The sequence below is a fragment of the Chiloscyllium plagiosum genome, unplaced genomic scaffold (genome assembly GCF_037043375.1).
Source record: "Chiloscyllium plagiosum isolate Xiang-an unplaced genomic scaffold, Cpla_swu_hap1 HiC_scaffold_37, whole genome shotgun sequence".
In the NCBI taxonomy this organism is placed as follows: domain Eukaryota; kingdom Metazoa; phylum Chordata; class Chondrichthyes; order Orectolobiformes; family Hemiscylliidae; genus Chiloscyllium; species Chiloscyllium plagiosum.
In genome coordinates, this window is record NW_028270175.1 from 31,884,408 (window position 1) to 31,908,405 (window position 23,998).

At 39.4% G+C, this 23,998-nt stretch overlaps 1 protein-coding gene across 4 annotated transcripts in view; it reads right to left on the reverse strand.

Annotated features, from left to right (window-relative positions):
• Positions 1-4,469: 4,469 nt before the first annotated feature.
• The window catches only part of cdc42 (cell division cycle 42), a 30,358-nt gene continuing 10,829 nt past the window's right edge, over positions 4,470-23,998 (reverse strand). For 3 of the 4 annotated variants that reach the window (XM_087980567.1, XM_043675616.2, XM_087980566.1), the window contains exons 2-6: positions 15,582-15,738; positions 11,922-11,994; positions 10,338-10,447; positions 9,320-9,517; positions 4,470-5,518 (exon numbers count right to left, since the gene is read on the reverse strand). In XM_087980567.1, the coding sequence (XP_087836693.1) occupies positions 5,426-5,518; positions 9,320-9,517; positions 10,338-10,447; positions 11,922-11,994; positions 15,582-15,686 (579 nt within the window). In that variant the 5' untranslated portion in view covers positions 15,687-15,738 and the 3' untranslated portion in view covers positions 4,470-5,425. The other variant, XM_043675617.2, reaches the window with a different exon arrangement.

Sequence of the window (23,998 nt, forward strand, 5' to 3'; positions counted from 1 at the left end):
TGATGATCGGTTTACGTGATCTTGATTGAAGGATAAAGATTAGCACAACTCCAGGGATAACAACAACATTTAAATATTAGTCGAGTGAGAGGAAACAGATTGTGACAAATCACCAACACCATTGCAATGGGTTGCATTTTAACAGTCTGTAGCTTCATCAAGCTGTGCAAATCCTTTTATCAATCATTGTGAAGCATGGTCAAAACTGGGAAGAGTAAATGCAGATATTGAATTCAATGTCAAATCACTGAGAAACAAAAGGGGAAAGATAATAATATTATGTTAATATTGGTTTCATCAAACCAATGAGATGTCACTTGTGTTGGAAGCCAATTGCTAGTAATTAAGAGTCCATTAAAATGGACCTGTGTATTTCACTACTGAAATAGTGAACTTGCACTGTTTCTCCCCCCCCCCCCCCCAATGGGTTTAGTAGGTATGTCAGGTAAGCAAAGATAACAATGCAATTACACCCATCTTCACATGGGCCAGATATCACTAATCAGTGAGTTACAATTATAGTCAGGGTTACATTGTGGTAAATGTAATGCTGTGGCTATCATCCTCAATCAGGATTATGATACGCTCAGAGCTTCAAGTTAAAAAAAAGGTACATTTTAAAGGAACAAATTTCTTTGAAATTAATGAGGGTTTGACAAGCTAAGCTTATTTGGGATTGCTTTAACAGTGGAGTATGCAAAGGCCATTTGAGAGACTCCAACTGTGTTGAACAAACTAGTGTGAGATACTGGTGAAGTACTTTTAAACTCCCCTCACTGCAACAATGGTAGGGCCTGGGGTAAGATTGTAGAAGAGGGATGCAGGTACATAATTCTTTGTATCTTATTGCTTATGTTGAGGATGTACAGTAGGTTGGCAAGGCCTCTTCTGCAATAGTACATCTAGTTATGGGAAGGATATCAAGCTTGCGGCGGTTCAGAAGAGATTTACCAGGATGTTGCTGGGTACAGGAGTTAAAGAAAAGCTGGGACATTTCACTGGAGCATATATCAGGTTGTCTGTCAACCTAAGGTCATAAAGTAATGAGGGGTATAGATAGTGGATGGTAGTTGTCTTTTCCCTAGGATGGGGAACTTCAAGGCTAAGGGACACATACAAAAACTTGTCTCAACTTTTTTTAAAGTAAAGAGGGTAGTTAATGTGTGGAATGAACTTTGAGGAAGTGGTGGATGTAGATACAATTACAACATTTGAATATATACATGACTAAGAAATGTTGGGAAGGAATGTGCAGAGGCAGGTAGGTGGGACTAGTTTAGTTTGGAATTCTGTTCAGCATGGAGTGGAGTGAAGGGTCTGTTTGCATGCTGTATGACAGACCAGGGGAAAAAAAAACAAACTGAGTTAGGTGGGTAGTGACAGAAACAAAAGCTTGGCCAGTGGGTTGAGAAGGTTTGACAGTGAAAAGATGGAGATTTGAGGGATTTACAGAAACAGATGAAGGGTTAGCTGACACTGGTCAGGGAATGTCTAACAAAACCACACAGGAACAGTGTTCAGACCAAGTAGTTCAACTGGAGAAATATTGGAGGAAGTACAACAATTTTACATAATACAAAACTTCAAGCACCACTGGTCAGCAAAAGACAGTCTGCATCCTCTTACGGACTATTTGTTTCATGTGGAGGATGGGAGACCAGCAAGCATGATTTGTAGTTTAACTTAGTATGGACAAGGATTTAACAGCAGAAGCACTGGAAGTTTAAAAACAGTTTAAAACAGTCTGATGTAGTATGTAGAGATAATTGCTAGTGTTTCCTCATGCCTAACAAAATGCTAAGTTTAAAAAAGGGCAGCAGAATGGTTAGCACTGCTGCCTCACATTCAGGGACCCAGGTTTGATTCTAGACTTGGGCAACTGGAATTTGCCAGTCTGCTCAGGTTACCTCTAGGTGCTTCAGTTTCTTCCCACAAGAATAAGATAAGTGGACTTGCACAAAAAATTGCCCTGGTGCCCACGTGTGGTTTAGCCATGGGGGACAATCCTATTGGGGGTCTTAAAGGGATTAGGTTGGAGGTGCATTCTGAGTCAAATAGCCTCTTAGCACAATAGGGATTCTATATAAAACAAAAAGCCAATTTTAAGTAATCAGGAAGAAAATTATGATCTTTACTAATCCATGTGGAGGTGCCAGCGTTGACCTGGGGTAGACAAAGTCCAAAATTACAACACCAGGTTATAGTCCAACAGGTTTATATTGAAGTACTAGCTTTCAGTGCAGCTCCTTCAAGTAACTAGGTGTGATTTTTAAAACTAATCCAGTTAGACTTGTAATTCAACCATAAAAACAGTGGAGTTACCAGTTATAGAAAGTATAACCACAATCTACCATCAAGCTGATAGTTTGATAGATCCAAGACCAGGAGCAAGACTGACTTCAGCCAGGTTTTTTTGTTTTAAAAAAAGAGCCAATAGTAATTCTTTGATTATTGGGCCAAGTGATGGATGATAAATCCCAGATGCTAGTTTATTCTAGGGAGAGAGAAGTGTGGGTCGATTGCATGTTAAGTTTGTTCAAACTCAAACACCTGTGAAACAGGCCTTCAAGATGGTTACTAATGTGTTGTTTGTGTCACTCACCTGACATTTTCAAATTTTAATTCTTTTGCATAAATCTAAAAGCCAGAGCATTGACATCTATTATCTGAATTGTCTTAAATAATGCTGTAGCGAGAACAGTACAAATTAATGTCTAGGAATACTGGGCACTAAGAGCCACAATATTGTGCTACCTCATTTGACTACTGGGTGAAAGCTTAGACTAAGCCTAAAAACCCAGCCGTTGCATTACTACTGTACAGTTAAATGGGTCATTTCCTGATCTTCCTGTGTAGTTGCATTGGTTTTGAACAAGAGTGTACCAGAATTAAACTGCATATAACCATTCTGGATACCATGAAGCTAGTGAATGTATTTTTTCCCCCACTCCAAACAGCAATCCAATGCTGCTTAACATTTGACCATTTTTGTTTGAAAACTAGTTGCAAGTCACAATGCAAGCGCTATGGCATTCAAAACATTGAAAAGCTGAAAAGTTTAAGTCAATAATTTCTCCATTTCTCTATGCTTTACAGATCTGGAGATTTGGTTCCAATCAAGTTGATTAGAATTAAAAATACTACTAATGAGGACAAAAAATTAAAATGTACCATTTTAATGTTGAATAGGAAAAATACATTACTTACATGCTACATAAGATTAGAATTACCATTAGGCTTCAAGACAATATTTCCATACAGACACCTCAGCCAGAATTTCCAGACCATTCTGCTAAACTACAAAGATCAGTTCATAAATTATGGAAGCTAGTTGAAGGGTAAAATATAATAGTCATTCAATATTTTCCAATGCTTTAGATGTAACGGTTTGATGACAGCATTTGCAGACAACTCTGGTGCTGATTGTAATCAAAGCCCAAAAAAAAAAATCCAGGTTAAAATTCTGCTTGGTGAATGCAATAGTGTTCAAACCATTCTGGTAGGGAGTATGGAATATTCTCAGTGACCTGTGGGCCTTCATACAAATGTATACTTAAAAAGGGACAAAACCGGTGTGCAACATTAGAACAAATTCAAACACTAACCCTGGCACCAGATCCTATATACTAGGGCTGCTGTTAAATTAGGTGAAACATCACGAGAGAACTTGAAAGCACTAGCAAAGGTCATTGCAACTTCAGTTTCTAGGAACAGTTGGCATGTGTTGTTCAGTACCCTTTGGGATCTTTATGCTGCAACCTGAAGTGCACATTACTAAAATAATCAATCCCCTTGCCTAGCCATTTGAGAAAGCCACCATTAACAGTATTAAATTGCATGGCACATTTTTATTTGGAAGGCCTGTATGATTATCACCTGAAATGGTCAATGTGCACTTATTAAAATGAAACAGCTGAGTTTAAGCAAATGCAGAGTGTGACTGGATGTTTCAACATAGTCACTACCACTTGCTTGGATCTTACTCAGAAATGCTTATAGTTATGACTGTCTTGAAGTTTGCCCAAAGCCTTATTGTTCCACTGTAAGGTTTATAAAAAAAAGTTATGCAAGTCTGAACCACTTTTACACAGTATTAGTCAACTTAACACCAAAGAAAGTTCTACCTCAGTTTGAACTTGCTTTTTCTTCTATTATGTAGGATTATTTGCTTTGGATCAACATTGTAGCTTAAGGAAAATGCACAAATTGGAGGACCATGAAGCTTAGAATTACCTCAGCAGGCTTTGGTTATTAAGTGGCCATAGTGATTTGATAAACCCAAGCCCCTGTTAGAAGATCAAGTATTAGCTGGGAATCTCAATTGAACACAACCAATGTGTACAACAGATGCAGGACAAAAGCCAATGTCATTTTAATTTACTCAAGTCTATGTACAGTATATAGTTTTAACAAGTGGACAAGTTAACCAATTGGCAAATCAATCTCAATACAACAACTCAGCAATAAAGGCCATTAAAGGTACAAGTTTAATATTTTGAAAATGCATATACAAAGAACTCAACATGAAATAAAGCTTTTGTTTTAACCAAAAAAGTTACAGGACAATGAAACATGACACTTCAAATGGAAATTCAATTTGGTAAAATTTTAACACTGAATTCTACAAGGATCCTTAGCATTTATTATTCCCACAGGAACCCAGTCTGCACTTATGCACAAGTATCTCCCACACCACTCCCAAGTACAACAGTCCATCAATAGCCTTTTAATAGCTCAAGCATGTAGCAAATAGTAGTCAGACTTCAGATCCAGTACCTAGCTGGTTCTAAAACGGATCCTGTGCTGTCACTTGGACTGTACTAAGTTAAAGCAAATCTAGCACAGTTTCACAGACTTTACATAAGTGAGATTTTGTCCCATCCAAACCTTAGGTTGCCTCTGGGGACAGTTACAAATTCCATATAAATCATTGGCAGGAACAATTTGAAGTGAACTGACATTAGACAAAATATTGCTACTAAAAATCAGCTCACCAAGGCATATGGTGGCCAGTGATACTTTAAATATCTAGCTTTGTGATAAAGGACTAACTCAGCTTGGTGTCAACACATCGTGGAACAATGCTGCTAGGTTGTTGGATGTGGCACTTGGGAGTGTGGCAACATCTTACAAAAAGCCATTAGTTGATCGTTAAACAGAAGCAATTACTGTGCAAAGTCTCATGTTTGTGGTAAGGAATTTTAGAACAGCAGATTAAAACCTAGTTATGGATAAGTATCCAGTGGAAAATAAATCAGGAACAAAAATTCATTTTGACTACATAAAATGTTACATTAGAAAGGGGGAAATTCACCATTGGCTATTCTATTCCTCCCATCATCGCACGGGTGGTTGTGTGCAGGGTGTTATTGCAAGATGATTTTTTTTTAAACAATGCTTCAATAGGTCAGCCTGCAGGCACTGCTCATAACAGTGAACAAGGGCGTCTTTTCTTCTTGGGTTCTGGTGGCTCCAGGGCTGCCAATATCGCTTCGTCAAATACATTCTTTAGTCCTTTCTGGAAAGTGGGAGAGAAAGGTGGGGTCTCATTTGTTACAGATTCAAAAATAAAAAGAACCAAACCAAAAGAAACTACATTTGGGAAACAAATCTTGATGACACGATTAATATTAAAGATGCACAGTTACAGAAGACATTCTAAAGAGCTACTACTGATCAAGTTGAAATACCCAAGGTTGCAACCGCAAAAGGATTTTAAAAAGTATACCTTTACCAAGGTCACCATCTTTGTGGTGGAATAGTTTCTTCACAAATTGACCTTAAACTCATGACCAAACAGCACCAGGTTATCCTCACTCTGGAATTTGCTACACTCAAGGTCATATCAAATTTTAAATATAATTGAAAAACATACCATGGAAGCTTTACTTTTATCCACAATTAGTCATAACTAATAGTTTATCACTTCAGACTTGGTCTAAATGAAAGACAAACTTCTTGGACTCTATCTACTCCAGGCAAGGAAACCATTTAATTTAAGCTTGTTCCAACAGGACAGTCCATCACTATACCCAATGATTGCAACTCCAACAGAATACTACCCACCCCCCAACCCCTACACAACAGCAGCACCAGAATGAATCACTTGAAATGCACATTTTCATTATGTTTATGATTTAGCAAATACATCAAATTTAAAGCTTGTATCTGGGATGTTGGCACCATAACATGCTGCTATTTACTGTACACTATTCTACACAACAGCTACCACTAACCACCTTAACTCAAATGGACAAAAAAGTCCCTATAGCTAAATTCTGCTTTGCAAAGACAACTTCTATGAAGGAAACTTAAAGCCTGCCACTGGCAAAGTTGTTGGGACTCAGTGGTTAAGGACATTCAATATTTAAATCTTGGGGACAAAAGACAATAGCTACTCAAGCACCCAACTAACATTTGTACAACAGGCTGGCTCTAGGCACTAAGCACTTTGTCAAAGTTTTATTTAGATAGCAGCTTCAATGATGCTCATTTTGCAAAACTTGGCTGTAGCTAAACAGTATTTAGCATAACTGCAGTTTTTGCAATATTGCTTAAAGAACTGTCTCCATGCGAGAATCTCCTTGTGCTTTACCAGCTGCACAAACTGAAGCTGTTGCCCAATCTTCAGCACTAATCTAATTTTGCTTTGCAATACATTAGAAATTTAAGTCAAGAAAGGAGGTACTTTAAAACAAAACTGGAGATTTTTCTTGCAATGTTCTAAATAAAAAAAGGAGACAGGAAGTAGGACAGAATTTAGAAAATTTCTGCAACAACTATTGCTAGGAGACTAAAAATAAAAGATATGCTGTTAAAGCCTCAGGTATTGAAGTCTCAGTAATGGCAGAGGCAGTAATGCAAAAATACCACACTGGCACTACCCTCGGGTGAAATAAATTTAGCCAATTTGTTAACAGCTACAGAGATGAAGGACACCCTTGTTTTCCCACACAGGTGAGGGAAAGAAAACAAGCAGACATCAAATATCCATATAGAATGCCATCAGCTCCATTTATACATGTCTCCAACATGGAGAGCCAGGAAACTAATTTGAACCAACTTTATTTCAATCAAATTAACAGGAAGACACCTGGGCAGGGAGAAAAGGTGCAACTGTACAATGCCTAGAAGAGTACACCACAATTACAGGAGTAGAAACGTTTGGAGAGGTCCAAAACGGCACCCAGCAACTTTTACATTTCCATATGAAGGAGAGAATGGAACAGTTTAAAAAGGATGCATTTGAAGAGCATTTCTATAGGATTGGATACAGAGAAAAGATGGAGGGATGCTTAGAATATACAGCATTTCCGCTTCCTTTGAGTTTCCGGTGGCTCGAGGGCAGCTAGGATAGCCTCGTCAAATACATTCTTCAGACCTCTCTACAAGACAAGGTTTGGAAGGGAGGAAGAGAGAGAAAGAGGGATGGGAATGGAAAAACAGCATGAAGTTAGAGGAGAGACTCAGGTTAGAAGCAAGACAGTTTTAACAGTACCCATTTAACCAGGGGATTTAAGAGAACCCAGCATGCATAACTAAAAACAAAAATAAAAATCAGTATTCAGGTTGAAGTCTGGGTACTTTGTTTCAAGCAAAAAACTTAAGCTTTGTGACAAATCTCACTGGAAACCAACTTACAACTTGGATGCTGACTAACTCACTTGATTCCAAGTTTGTGTTAAAGAAATAACATTTATTCACAATAAAAAGTGGAGGGTAGCAACAGCTTTGCTCAAAGATAGAACAGTGTATAGAAAGGTGATGCCAAGCTACCGGTTATTCCCAGATACAATTTGTTGGCCATGATATTCCAGCAATTATAGCCCTGCAAAATAGAAATGACTTCAAGTGGCAGAAATGAGTGCTTGCAGCAAACAAAAAAAAAAAAAATAGGGCCAGGTTAGCAGTTTATTTGGATTCACTAAATTCAACAAAGCCTCAAAACAAAAAGGTTGATCAGTGATTCGAGAGCTAAAAGTCTGGATGCATACATCCAGTTTTTCACCATGTGAAAAGCAGTTTGAATCATAGCAGCAAAATTTAAGTTGGTTTTAAAAAATTCAGTCAATATTTCACATTTAATCATTACTCCAAACTGACATTCCACAGCTCCAGTTCCAAGTTGACCTCAGTCTAACCAAAGTAGGTTTGTTCCAATTTTGAACAAGAGCAGCTTGGAAAAGACATTTTTGCAAATCAAGTTCAGAAAGTTCTTAAATCAGAATAAAGAAAAATGCAGTGATGAGAGCTCAGGTCAAAGTTTTAAGCAGAGAACTACAAAATACAATTAAACAATTGAGGGAAAAAAAAATCAGTATTAGCAGTCATAAAATCAAAGTCAGATTTAAGTGTTCAATTTTATGCTACACTGCTCATTTCACATGGATGCAGAGGACAAATACTCAGCCATTTAAAAGCAGAACAGGCTGCCTCCACATTTTAAATATTGGGAACCCAACCTCTGGTTTGGTCCAAAATCTGCCAAATGTGCAAGACTAAGGCCACTGAGTATGGGAGTCATGCTCCAATTTATGCAGGGAAAATGAGGCTGAAAGCTAGCAAGATAAAATAGATCCAGACAAAATATCCATACAAGTTAAAAATTGTCACATTAATTCAGTCAAAGGTTCTCAACATCCCCCCCTCCCCCGCAACTCAAAATGGCAAGGCAGGGGCATATGCACACAAGTCCACCTTGGTTCCCTTCCCCCCTCCCCCACAAACTTAAAATAAAATTATGTGAGGAAGCTTAAAACTACTTCCATGAACCCCCCACCCCCTCAATCTGCAATTTTAATAATGATTTTACAAAATGGATAGGATAATTAAACAGTTTGGAAGTTACTTAAATTTTCAAAAAACAGCTGCCAATTCCAAAGATTTATATCTGAAAACTATGTCAGTAAAGTCAGCTAGCTTTCTGCCCCAGTGTTCAAAATCTGAAGTATTTGCTTTGCAGTCAAGTTTTTACATGTGGAAAATCATGTTTCAACTATGCTAACTGGTAGCTCAACTGATGGGAGATGAATTGCATAGGAGAGCAGTTAAACATTGCAGAAGTGTAAAGTTGAAGTTAGCTCACTACCAGCACAAAAACAGGGGGAGAATGCTGTGGCTGACTCCAAGAAACCTGCAAGTCTAGTACCTGCAACAAGAGACTATCCACCTTGTGCAGCAGAAAGGAGGGGAAAGGGGTAGAACTACAAACATTTATACCCTCTGAAGTATTACTCTGCATCCCCAAAAATTGTTAGGTATGCAAATAGTTAAATAAACAATGTTTTATTGCTGTGCAAAGGATAGTTTAAGCACTCACTTGTGTCAGAGCAGAGCACTCCACATATTTGACTGCTTTCAGATCCTTGGCCAGTTTTTCAGCATTATCCAGGATAATGGGCTTCTGTTTGTTCTTGGCAAGCTTTTCAATGGTTGAGGAGTCATCCCTTAGATCAATCTGAGTCCCAACCAGCAGGAATGGAGTCTTTGGACAGTGGTGAGTTATCTCAGGTACCCACTATACAGAGAATCAGCAAAAAGAAATCAGAACACTTTCAAATGATACCTCCAGCAACTAGAAACAGTAACCAAAACAGAGCATCATTGCTTTATGGATCAATCTGTTGTTAACACAACAATGCCCTGCATATAAGCCTATTGGTAGATTGTAATAAAGTCTTATTAAAAGTAAGTTTGCTGTTTGCTTTTAGTTCTGCATTGGAGAATTTGTCATTGAACCAGTTGACAACTGAGCCTTCGGAGGAGGATATGGACTAAGCCAAGTTAAAGTTAGAATACCTCCATTCCAGCTTGTTGCTAGAGTGGACCAAATAATCCCAGTGTAAAGTTACATCACTTGGAGGAAATTGAAAGCAGTCTTCTAAAAAGCAGCTGTGAAATGGTTAGTTCAGGAAGACCCAAATTAGTTCATTAATGTTCTTTAGGCAAGGCAGGAATAAGACCTCATTTAATGTAGCCTCAGACAGAACAGTTCCACACCATGACTGCAAATTGCCCTGATGAGAACAAGTGAGCACTCCAATGCAAGCTCCAAGAGGTACTACAGCAAAAGGTAGCAATCACGTTATTCGTTTTGGATGATCAGCCACCACTTCCCATCCCTTGGAAGTATTAACAAGGCTACCACCACTTGAGGGAAGTGCAAAGCAAGTAGAATATTCTAGTCCACTCATCTCACTTGAGCGAGAGGACCAGAAACAAAGGTCTGACTACTCCAGGTAAATGGAGCAGGCAACTGAGCAAAGGTTTAATGGTTTTCAAAACATTAAATCTGCAGCAAGCAAAGGAACTGGGCCAAGGAAAAACAAAATACCAACCTTTTCTTTAACATTTTCAAAAGAAGATGGTGACACAACAGAAAAGCACACGAGGAATACGTCAGTCTGTGGATAACTCAGTGGTCGTAATCGGTCATAGTCTTCCTGACCTGTGGACAAATAGAAGACATTAAGAAAACTGACAGCAAGTATCAAATTGCTTGCAAAAACTGGGTAGAAAAGCTAGAAATTTAAACCTAAAGATTACATCTAATATCTGCACAAGATATCCATTAATTACACTAGGGAAGATTTCTTTCTAGCTGGTAGGAAGTTGGCATCGCCACATTTTGAACAATTAATTTGGAGTTGGAGTTGAAGATGAATACAAGGTAGAAAACTGATGCACACAACCTATTCACCCACTCTTAGAGACTAGAGATACTTCTGTGAAGTACAGCACCCAAGGTTAACATATTGACTAGCATTGATGCCTCATACCAGAGACCTGGGTTCCAATGTTGGGGACTGTGCTCTTTGTACTTATCCCTTTGGTGCTTCAGTTTCCTCCCACAATCCAAAAAAATGTGAGCTGATCATGCTAAATTACCCATGTCTAGGGATGTGCAGGCTAGACAGATTAAACATGGGAAATGCAGGGATACTGAACAGTTACTAAAGAAAACTGGTATTAGAATCCCCAGTGCAGGAACGGGCCATTTGGCCAAGTGAGTCTGCACCATCCCTCTAAAAAGCATCCCACTCAGTCCCAGACCCTCACCTGGGGCTGGGCCAAAGTAGGATACTCTTCAGAGTGGGTCACGCAGACTCACTTGGTCAAACGGCTTGGTTCTGCACTGTGGGGATTCTGATTGTAATACCATTAATTTCTCCCTTGACATTGAAGACAGCTGCTGTTCAAATAGACAAAGTGGAGTTGAAAAACTCAACCTGTTCACAATGAAAAAAGTGAGGGGGAAATGAGGTGGCAGTTTATTACAGAACATGGAGTGATCAGGCAGCTTGGCAGAGTGATCCGCCAAAAGGTTGCCCAATCCAATTTGGGCCTTTAATTCTGTTTCAATCTGGATTATTATTTTGCACATTAACTATAGCATTCAATCCAAATGCTCAGAAAAGTTAGGTTACAAAATGCAGAAAATCTGCAAGTTTTATTAGCACTTCCAAAAGGGGGAAACAAAAACTAACCCAAATGCCAATAATATAGCCTATTGGTGTTGGTCCAAAAACCTTACACAAAACAAAGCACAACTATATCCTATCACAAGAATAGAGAGACCATTAAAGGGCTATCTGCATAAACCTAGCACAGAATCAGAAGAATACTTTAGTAGGGACTTGTCATTCTTACCAAAATGACTTATGAAAAATACAAGCTTGTGCTAAACCTCACCTGTCTCAATTTTAGGAGATTAGCAAATGTTTCCACATATCAGGGCAAAAAAAAAACAAAAAAGTTTCTTTGCAAAATTCAAAGTCTTAGCACCTCAAACAGCACATTATCCCAAACACCTACCTGCTACAATTTCCTGACGACATCTAAAACTTAAGCAGCAATGGACAATCAAAGCTGACTACTACCCCCCCCCCCCCACCCCAAATTCATTAGGTGAACCTTCTTACCTGCAGTGTCAAACAGTCCTAAGGTATATGGTTCACCTCCAATCATAACTGTTACAGCATAGTTATCAAATACCTTTAAAAGAATAAACAAAATTAATTGGAACATGCAACTGCAAACCCTCTTGACTTGTAGGCACGATGAGGAAAAAGCTCAAACATTTAAGTCGCTACTAATTGGCAACTGAGCAGAAAATCTGTTTAGTAACAGTGCCATACAGAAGAAATACTTAGTGTACAAGATGGTTCTCTGAATTGAGATTTTGGAACCAGAGAACATGCAATCTTAGACTAAGTATTTAGAAAGGAATAATTGGTAATCTAGCTAGGCAAGACCCCTTGCGAATTTAATTTGAGTGATGGCATTGATTCTGTAGTTTCCTTTCATTTAGATTCAATGGCACAAGCTGACTATGATAAATTGGGGAACATATAAGGGATGACAGTGGGTAAGCAATGGCAAACATTTAGAAAGGACACGTGATTAGTTTTTCCATGTGCACTGGCTGCTGCAAAGTGGGAAATTCAGGATAATATTACATCTAATAAGTGGGCAGACAAATCAGTTATACAAAGCAATACAGCCAAGAACTGAGCAGTGCAGATTTCAAAAGGACTGATTAAAAGGGAAATAGTGTACAAGAATAAGCTTAAGGAACATTAAGCTTTTAAGAGTTGTGGAAAAAAGACGACAAGTGTAGTTCCTTTACAGTCAGAAACAGGAGACATGGTGGGAAACATGGTAGATCAATAAAACACACTTTAGCAGTATTCACAAGACCACAACATTCCAAAAAACTGAATATCAGATCTGGGTTAGAAAGAAATTGAAAATCCTTATCTGTAGGGAATGGTATCAGAGAAATTGACAGCTTTGAAGGCTGATAAATGCTTAAAAGAAATGGATCTAACAATAGTGAATGCATTGGTGAGCATTTTAAGATTCTATAAACCCTGGATCACTTCTGGATGGGAAGTTAGTATGGTGATCCCACTATTTTTGAAAAGGTGGGATAAAGATAATAGATGGTTAGCTTGTCACAGAATGGGCTAAATGCTAGAGTCCATCACAAAAGACGGAAGTAGAATACTCTGGGCACAATGGCTCAGTGGTTAGCACTGCTGCCTCAGCGCCATGGTCCTGGTTTGATTCTAGCCTCAGACATCTGTGTGGAGTTTGCACATTCCACATGGGTTTCCTCGGTGCTCTGTTTCCACCCACAGTCCAAAGGTGTGCAGGTTAGGGGAATTGGCCAATTTAGCATGGCTACACTGTTCAGGATGTGTAGGTTGGTGCATTAGTCAGGGGTAAAATGTGAAGTAATAGGTTAGGGAAACTGGTCTGGGCAGGTTACTGAGGGTCAGTGTGGACCTGTTGGGCTAAGTGGTCTTGTTCCACACTGTAGGGATTCTATGAAAAAGACAGGATTGATGATCAGCATGGATTTACAAATGAGGAAAAAAGTTGATAGGTCAAGCATGAGTTAATAAAGGAAGTTTGAAATAATTGGTCTTTTCCCCAAGTAGCAGGCAGTGCTTATTAGGGCACTTCAGGAATTAGTACTTGGACCCCAGCTATTCAATACATATTAAATGATTTGCGTGAGGTTAGTAAATGTAATAGCTTCAAGGTTTGCTGTTGACCAACCCTCTCCCTGACCCAGCTTAGACCACAGTGACAAACTGGAAGGCAGATCATCTGCATGATATATTAAGAAACAGATGCAAAGGTATCCTTGTATACCAGCCAAAGTTGGAGGTGCAGCAGATAGAGGTGGTTAGTAGTATATTGGCCTTCACAGAGACAGGACCAGAGCATAGCAGAGTGCTTTGCTGCAGTTGTGCAGGGCCTTGGTAAAACCACATCCAGAGTACAGTGCAGTCTTGATCTTATTGGAGAATGGATGTTTGACTACAGAGGAAGTACAATGCATATTTACCAAATAGATTCTAGGATGGCAGGACTGACTTAGAGAACAGATCACTCAGGACTATATTCACTGCAGAGCAGTTCACAGAACGAGGGGTGTATTAGAGAAAAATGTTTTAAACAGGATCAGACAAGCTAAGTACAGGTAGAATTCTGTGAATGGCTGGAGAGTCCAGCACCAGGAGTCAGTTTAAGGATGAATGTACATGGAGAAGTTTCTTCACTCAAAATAGTGAGATTCTCAGCCAAAAATGTGGCTGAAGTCAAAGGATTGTTTTAGGAAAGGTTAGATATTGTTCTTAGGATTTGAGCATTGACAAACTGAAAACAGACAGGGAAGCAATTAAAATGGAGGATGTTTAAAAATGCCTGAATTAGAGACAGGTTTGTGGGCTGGCAGAGGAAATGTGACAGACAGTATCACTGGAATTTCAAAAACATACTGCAGATGTTTCATAAAAAGTCAGCTCAAGTTCAAGTTTTGATCCGTAAGTCAGGAAAGTCTGCTTTAATATTTGACAAAAGCAAGTGATTTCAGAATAGTGAATAATTCTGTACTGGTGATGGTAGACTTCAAATGAAATAGCTTAATTTACAAACAATGACATTAAGCTTTCATAGGATCATTAAATGTTTTCAGCTCTATTCTTCAGACATTGTTTGTTATGAATTATATTAGTCTCAACCAAAAGCTAGTGGATCAGCATAGGAACTGGACTTCAACTGGTTCCACAAGAATTGTGCAAATCATTGTAAAACAAAAAATATGAAATGTTAGTTTTAAGTTTAAGACTTGGAGTTAACCTAATAACCATTCAGGTCAAGAAATCAAATTAAGTCCTGCTAAATGGGAATCTGCTTGAACTCAGACTTGGCCAAGACAAAATGATAGCACTACATTATTCAGCACAAGAATACAAAACAGCATATAGCTGCTCAAAAGGAGATCGGGTATAGCTAACAATAGTTAAGTCACTAGAGCATGCTGCTGAATGCCCCAATGTACGTAACAGCCACATGAGAACATAAAATGGAGGGAATAAAAAAATACAAGTTAGACTGGAGGATATGGAAGCTACATAATGTGGTATCAAATTGGAGCAGTGCAATACTGTAGGATATTCAAACGTAGGATCAACATAATGGTCAGGTTAACTAGCCTATGGTTAAAGTCAGTGATTGGATTTAAACATTTCCTTTCAAATTCAGCTCTTAATGCAAAGGACTAGGCACCACAGATCCTACTACGGTGAACCTATTCCAAATAGAAGTAAAATGAGCATGTATTCAACATACTCCCAATCTGCCTGAATTTCAAAAATCCCAGCCAAAAATGCCCCAAGGACCAACTGTATCAACACAATGTCAGCACTTCATTTCCAAGAGGGACCAAGTTTTAAGTGAATGGAGCAGGCATAAGTGGACAGATTAAAGAACATGCCCCTTCAAGAATGTGGGCAGTGTTCCTAACGTCTACACTGTAGACTATGGCAATTACACAGTACTAGCTTATGTAGCCAAAGGTCACTGCCTTCAAACACGCAGAAAAACAAAGCAGTAGAAGTGATGTCTGGCAACCACTAGATGGAGAGGAACATAGCTACTGCCGAGTCAACTTCAAAAGCTTGTTGGGGTTCATCATACCAATTGTAACAAATTACATACTAGAACCAAACTTTATTTTGTTCACTGAAGATTAAACACCTTTAGATATCTGCAGCCTTTTTACTTACTGTAGGAACATATTCTGATGGAAATTTGTTTGTAGTATAGGAAATCAAGAGACATGTTTTACCAACAGCACCATCACCAACTACAACACATTTAATAGTCTGCATAGTTGTTGGTCACTATTCTCCACTTTCACACTGGATCCAATGTATTACAGATCTGAAAGAGAAATCAGAATTGTTATAGCACATAACCTTTTCGACCCTTGTACAGCAAACTTTATAACCAGCACCTGATCAACTGGCACCCTTGATTAGTTTAAAATAATACATCTTAAGTACCACGAGGTGATGTCTGGAGTACTTATGTTGCAAGAGTATAGACTGTGTATACCCCAGAATTGTTGGTTATGTTGTGAAAGTCATTAAAGATGCTGATGGCTCAAAGCTTTGCTTTGAGTTTACTGCACTTATACATTTGAATTTGATTAAACAGCATACTCCTGATCCCACAGGTACCAGTTAAAAGTTTGCTGTATTACAATGTTAAAGTTTTTAAAAAAACAAAAATACCCTCAGATCAGCAACACTGACAAGCCTGAAGTGAGGATGAGGCAGCTAAAAGCATGATAGAGGTCAAGGTAGAAATAGGAAGTTCCCACCTGCAAAAGCAATGAGAACAGTAGTGCAAGTATTTGTGGAGAAGACAAACTCCACCCAGGTAGCTAGCAATTTTAAAAAATAATAATTAGAGATTAGATTCCCTACAGTGTGGAAACAGACCCTTCGGCCTAGCCAAGTCCACACCAACCCTCTGAAGAGTAACCCACCCAGACCCATTTCCCCTCTGGCTAATGCACCTATCACTGGGCAACAGTATGGCCAATTCACCTGACTTGCCCATCTTTAGATTGTGAGAGGAAACCAGAACACCCAGAGGAAACCTACGCAGATAGTGGGAGAACACAAACTCCAGACAGTCGCCAGATGTTGGAATCGAACCTGGCAGCCTGGTGCTGTGAGGCAGCAGTGCTAGCCACAGCCACCATGCTGCAATTTATTGCATATATTATTGGGAATCTGAAAGGGGTTTCTAAGAGTTGAAAATACTTGATGTAACTTTGTTCAACACAGGAAGGGACAATCAATGTTTACTGGAAGTGTCCTGCTACAGTATACCACAATCAGGAATCCCATTTTTGTTCACCTTTTTCCTAAAAAACCTGTTCGGAGATATTACACATCTCTGTAGAAGGTGGACCTTCCAAACAAGCCTCAGCCCAGGAATAGGGACTGCATCTCAGAGCCCTTTACTGCAGACATTTAACAGCTAGAGGTCATTTAAGTATCCAGTCAAACTGGAATGTGCTTAAACTAAAAAATTTACACAAATTCAGCTTGGGAAAATGTTCAGCCAAAAATCCATAAAGCTTTAATTTGAAGGGAATGAATTTGTGTACACAACCATTCAGATCTGTTGCATAAAGTGTTAGTGGCTCATTGAGTAGCATTAGACAAAAAGGGGGGGGGGGGGGGGGGGAGGAAGATTGTTATTTTTAGATCCACTGAGCATGCCCATCATCTCAACTCATCATGTCAAAGACTCCAGCCCCCCACATTTCAGACAAACTACTTGGAATAACCCTCAAGCTGCACTTGTCATACAGAAATTTGTATGACTAGTACTGGCTTCATGGATTGAATCCAAGCTAGTTGGAAACTCAAATTTGCCAGGGTGTACTAAACTAGCGAAAAAAAATAGGCTTTAAGGCCATTTGTTGTCCAATGAATAACTGGCAAAATGAATTTCAAACTCCATCTGGAAAAGGAGACAGGCTCTTGCAGGGAGTTTGTATTAAGAATTGGTGGTGATCCAAATCAAAGATTTAACACCAATGTAAAACAACCCACATTTACTGCCAACACAGCACAACGTTTGAAAATACTGGTTAACAGCTTACTGTACCTTAGATAAGCAAAAATATACATCAAGTACTGCACGTTTACTGTATGATTGAGATGAGAAACTTGAAAGGGTTCAAAAGAGATTCAAGGATGTTGCCAGGGTTGTAGGATTTGGGCTACAGGGAAAGGCTGAATAGGCTGGGGCTGTTTCCCCTGGAGCAGAGACTAAAGGGGGATCTTAGGTTCATAAAATTAGGGGCATGGATGGGTAAATAGACAAGGTATTTTTCCTGGGGGTGGTGGCAAACGACAACTCTGGAACGAGAGGGCATAAGTTTAGGCTGGGAGGGGAAGTTAAAAAAGGGACCACATTGGGAAACTTTCATACAGGAAGTGGTATTTGTATGGAATGAGTTGCCAGAGGAAGTGGCGGAGGTGGTATGATCTGACATTTGATTATGAATAGGAAGGGTTGAGGGATGTGGGCCAAGTACTGGCAAATGGGACTACATAGGTTAAAATATCTGGTCGACATGGATAGGTTGGACCAAAGGGTCTTGTTTCCATGTTGTACATTGAGACTGGCAACTTGAACATCTGTTGTAGTTAAGGGTATGAGAAAGCTGTGCCACTAAGTTTCAGGCAAAGATGCATTTAAATCATAAATCACTTGCATAAATGTATACCCCTGCATTATATTTACTGTTTGTTAAAACAATATGGATCTCAACCAACAGTATGGTCCTGATGCCAGTTACTAAAAAGGTTTAGTGGTAATGCCATCTCTAGGTTGCAATCTGGTTCTGTTCTGGAGCTGTGTGCAAGTCAGAACACAGGACAAACAGCTGCAAGTGTAAGGAAACGTAAGAATATGCCCTATATATAAAAATGTAATTTTATGTCAGGTATTTGTAAATCAGGGCCTCATGACAGCAGCTAGCAATTTCAAGATGGAGGAAAACTAATCTTGCAACATACACCACAATAGGAGCAAAGAACTGTCAACTGCTTGCGTGGTAGCATCTTACAAATAACCCAGAAACAAGATGTGCACCAAGTGTTTGTGGTAAGAACACTCCATAACCAGAGAAAGGGCTGAAGTTCGACAAGGACTAAAATGCTAATAGTTTTGCTTCACCAAGATCCTGCCTAGCCCAAGTGTTTCCACACAATACCAAGAATATTTCAGGAAATGTCAGGACACTAATACACCATCTTCCATGCGTATTAAAAGAAATCAAGATTCCTTAACAGAATAAAACAAGTAATGTCTCGAAGCTATAACACATCTTCAGCCAATGCAGTCTCAAGTATCAGGATTGTAGAAAATCTTCCTTGGTGAAAGCTCTAAATTAGAGTGTTAAAATTCAGATTCATGCGTAGTTTCTGAACACCATAATCAGGTGTACAGATGCACCATGAGGTCAGAATCTTCACTTGGACATTTTCATGAATTGAAAGGTCAAAATCCAACAGGACCTTCAACATGCAGACTATGCTCAATGGTTTAAATAGTGCACTAGCGACATATCCAGAGACTTGAACCAAAGGGAAAGTCTCAATTGACAGGAGGTTCTCAAGTAAACTTTCACCATACAAATACACCATGTTTGGAGAGAAGTTACTATGAAACCATTATCTATGGAGAACTAACCTTAACATGGAATGTTAGTTTCCCCACCAAAACATTGTATTTAGTGTGTCTTGTTGCAGGCAATGAACACACTTCAGTGCCAATTGCTGCAAACCAATGTCTTCACCTACCAAGATACAGAAACTTAGTATTTGCTGAGTGCCTTTAGTAACTAAGCAACTTTCAAAGGTGCCACAATTGATGCTCAGCTACAATCCAGTAGCTATCCTACATGTTTGTAGGACATGCAACACTCCCTTCAGAAACTGCACTTAATGCTTTAACTGTAAAGCATTCAAGACGTCCATTGGTCATGTCAGGTGTTAGATAAAATGCAAGTCTCAAGGCACTTCAGAAGTCTGAGTCAGATATACAGCACAAAAACAGACCATTCAATCCAACTCATCCATGCTGATCAGATATCCTAGAACCAATCTACTCCCATTTGCCAGCATTTGGTCCATATCCCTCTTAAACCCTTCCTAATCATATACTCATCTAGAGGAATTTTAATGTTAAGTTTTGTGTGGCAGCTCATTCCATACACCACCCTGTGTGAACAAGTCACCCCTCAAGACCCTTTCAAATCTTTCCACCCTCACCATAAACCTATGGTCTCTAGTTCTTGACTCCCCTAACCCAGGAAAATGACCATGTTGACCATGCCTATTTACCGTACCCACACATTTTATAAACCTCTACAAAGAGGTCATTTCTCAGCCTCCAGGCAATATTGTCCAGTCTATTCAGCCTCATCCTATAATTCAAACCCTGAAACTGCAGCTTCAAAGTAAAATTATTCACTAGGTAACATTATGGGAGACAAGCAAAGACAATTGATCAAGTTGGATGGATTGCAGCAGAGAAAGAAAGGTTTAAAATGAGTGGGAAGAAATTCAGAGCTTGGGTTTAAGATAAGGTTTATGCCTTTGATTTGTTCGGGGGGGGGGGGGGGGGGGGGAAGAAGAAGAAGGGAGAGGGGAGAGGAAGAGGTGGTAGGGTGACAAAGATGGCTGGGAAGAAAAAAGTGGGACTTTACTTGGAGTCCACACTCAGCAGGCCATGCTGACATTCTCTTTCCCTGCTGGAGAAATGCAAAGATTTAACTTCCATCACAACACAGGTGGCCAGGCCAAACAAAAAATTAAATTCTGTTTAAGCAAACTTCAAGTCACCAACTAAGTTTCTCCTGGCAAAATAATTACTTCCAGGTGAAAGAGGGGCAATATTTTACCAGTGTTCTCCACAGAAATTTGAAATACCAACTTCACCACAACCTCCAACTGGTTTGCTACATGATTCTCACTATCATTAGATTGCCTGAAAATGAAGCAGGTTGATAAAGGTTTGCCTAAGAAATGCAATGTTGTAAAAGGCAACAAGGTGTTGATTTAAGAGTCCCTGAATGCAAGTCAGCATCCATTTTTCATGCAACATTGGTGGAAAATATTTTACTTCTGAACAAGTCCTTGCATGGTTTGTTTTAATCTGAAAAGGGCACAATTCAATTGAAGGTATGGGGCACAATATTTAGAGGGGGACTGAAGAAACATTTTCATTCTGGAATTTGCTGCCTGATCAAAAAAAAAAGAGGATGGTAAGAGGCAAGAACTCAACATTTAAGTATATCTAGATGTGCACTGATTCCAAGGCATACAAGGCTATGGGCCAAATGCTGGAAAATGGGGATTAGAATATTTCAGTGCTGGTTTTTGATTAGTACAGGCTTGATGTGCTGAAGGCCCTTTTTCTGTCAATGGGTTTTTAGTCTGGGGTATGATTTTCACTTTGGGGCATATACTGCACAGATATGCAAGAGTTCCTGACCAGGTCACAACCTAGATGAGGCCTGATCCATTATCTAAGCTTTAATTGTAGGGATTTTATGAATCTATGGTTCTATGCTAAACACCTTCAAGGCTACTGCCTGCTTGCTGAATGTTTTGAGAACTGGAGCTGTGGACAGCATACAGATAGCTTTTTTAAATAAAAGCTGTTTAGAGATGTCAAAGCTAGAGACTGCAATTCTGTCTAGACCCATTCCTTTGTTTGGGGGGGCAGGGGGGGTGGGGGGGGGGGAGGAGGAGGAAGAAGAGAGGGAGGGAAGAATCAGTGGGCTATTATAAAGCACATGTAGGAAGGCAAAATGACTAAAACTGTTTTCCTGAATTAAACCACCCATGACACTTATCTAAAAGGAAATGCAAAGCCTGAGGTTTAGACAGCTGAAGAGTTATCATAAAAATTTTTAAATTCAGAAGGGCAGGTGCTTAATTCAGAATTGGAAGAATGCAGAAATCAGTGGCTGTACAGCTGGAAGAGAGAATATTGTAGCTGTGGGATTCTAAACAAGTATGGTGAAAAAGCATTGCCAAAATAATAAGCCAAGGTAGATCAAAACACATGGGATGTGCAAACAAGAGTTGGATTAATCTATAGGCAAACTACTTCAGTCATTTCAACTGAGTTCCTTAGATAGTGATGCCAACCTCCATTAAAATTTGGATTTTCATGTTTATTGTGGATTTGGTGCTCAGCTACAAATTCCTGATTTTTCAGCTATGTTATACACAAACCAAAATTTGCTGGTCAAACAACCATGCTAAGTCAAACAACAAAACAATTTCTATTAATGCAACTTTCAGTGCAAAGTCATCACTTCAGCCTAAATCTTCACTCAAATCTTAAGTACTACTGCAGTTAGGACAGCAAACCATACCAAGGAACAGAACCACAGCATCCTAAAGCACCTCACACCCAAGTACTCTTGCAATGTGCATTCAACATTGCTCAGTACATTACTACTGCAGACCATTATGCTTCCAAGTTCAAGTAGCAGTACATTACAGATCAGACTGTTTACCTACCCATAAATCTTTACACAAATTACAGAACAGATTGATCAATGGTTGTTCAAACCTGGACTTCATTTAGTTTGGAGGCAAGTTTGGTCAGACTTTCAGGGTGAATTTGTGCTTCTAGAATCAGCATTTGGGCTAAAACTTAATTTTCACTGAATATGGATGTCAATAGATTTTTTTGCCAATCCAGTTACCTTCAAATGTACGGGAGCAAGCTACTGATTAGAATGCTGCAGACAATGGCAGCATGCAGGAAGAGACAGGATTCAAAAGGTACACCCCAGTACTGTTAGAAAGGGGCTTCAAGTATATGACCACCCAGCAATATCCAACTGTTTCAAGTCAGGGTGGCATGTTTAGTGGGGAACTGATAGCAGTGCTCCCATGGCATAAAGAATCTCTTGTCCTAAGTGGTAGAGGTAAAAGCTCTAGACAGCGATATCAAAACATCAGAACAGTCAGATATATAGCACGTATACAGCATGGAAACAGACCCTTCAGTCCAACTCATCCATGACGACCAGATATCCCAACCCAATCTAGTCCCACCTGCCAGCACCTGGCCCATATCCCTCCAAACCCTTCCTATTCATATACCCACCCAGATGCCTCAAGTGTTATAATTGTACTAGCCTCCACCACTTCCTCTGGCAGCTCATTCCACACACATACCACCCATGTGTGAAAAAGTTACCCCTTAGGTCACATCTTTTTCTTCTCACCCTAAACTAATGCCCTCTAGTTCTAGACTCCCCTACCCTGGGAAAAAGACCTGTCTATTTTCCCTATCCATGCCCCTCATGATTTTATAAACCTAAGGCCACCCCTCAGCCTCTGACACTCTGGGGAAAACCCTAGCCTATTAAACCTCACCCCATAGCTCAAATCCTCCAACCCTAGCAACTTCCTTGCAAATCTTTTCTGAACCCTTTCAAGTTTCACAACATCCTTTCAGTAGGAAGACATTTACATTCTGGTTCATTAAATTATTCAGCCTAGAAGGCAAAAGCCTTCCTGCCCCGTGAACAGTCCGATTACATGGCACCACCCATCCTACATGGGTTCTGGAAAGGCTAAACATTTACCCATTAAAATCAACATGGAAGTCAATCCTGAGACAGTTCACAGAAATAGTTGCCTTTTCACATGTTAATTAACAGCTGATTTAGAAAAAAGTTCAAGTTCTAAAACTGAAGCCTCATTGTGAATGTTTTCCATCAACTAAGCTCACTAATTACAACTAGCAGTGATCTTGGAAGAGGACACGCTTACATTGTAACAATTTACTAAGTAGTCAATTGTCACAGACAAGCTGTTGCTCTGCACAGCTTTTGGAAGAGCATTTTGAAAATATGATCAGTGAGGTGTAAACACCAGCCTTCAAAACGTGGGTCTCTTGCAACCAATGGAGCACAGGAAAATATTTGGACAGATTGGGTCACTGAGCTTTTGGCACTCATGGTGGCATTGCCCATGTAAAAAGAATTTGGCTGTTGCTGTCAGACCCACTCAGAGCCAACATCCTCAATAGCCAATCTGTACAGAATTCACTTAAGCACATTAAAGCCACTTGGCTTTATAGCAATTAAGCTGTTATCTGGAACCCTACAAAGTGGGAGAAAAAAGTCAAATGCTCAAACAAAATACTATTGGTAGTTCAGAGAAGGCTCGTTAGAATGGACTCCTAGTATATAAGAATTGTCTTACAAGCAGAGGCTAAAAAGGTTACAATTCAACACAAGAATTTAGAATGAGGGATGATCTTAATGAAAGATGGAATTCTTGAGGTTGGTAGAGTACAGAGGAACCGCGATTAACCGAATGAAATCTTGAGGTCCTGATGGAACCATTACAAAGACGTTTCCAATAGTGATCATGTCTTTTGTTTATAGTGATTAAACAGGCAGAGACTCCAATGGCAGTCTGCCACCCTCCTTCTCGCCCCATACACTTTCCCTGGAGTTCTACACGTGTAGATCTTAAACCCTGCTTTCCCAGATAATCTCTCAAACATTTGTCTGTACAGACAAAGGTGGAACTGTCAAAATGTTGCAGTAAAAAGTTGCGGCTATGTGCAAAGG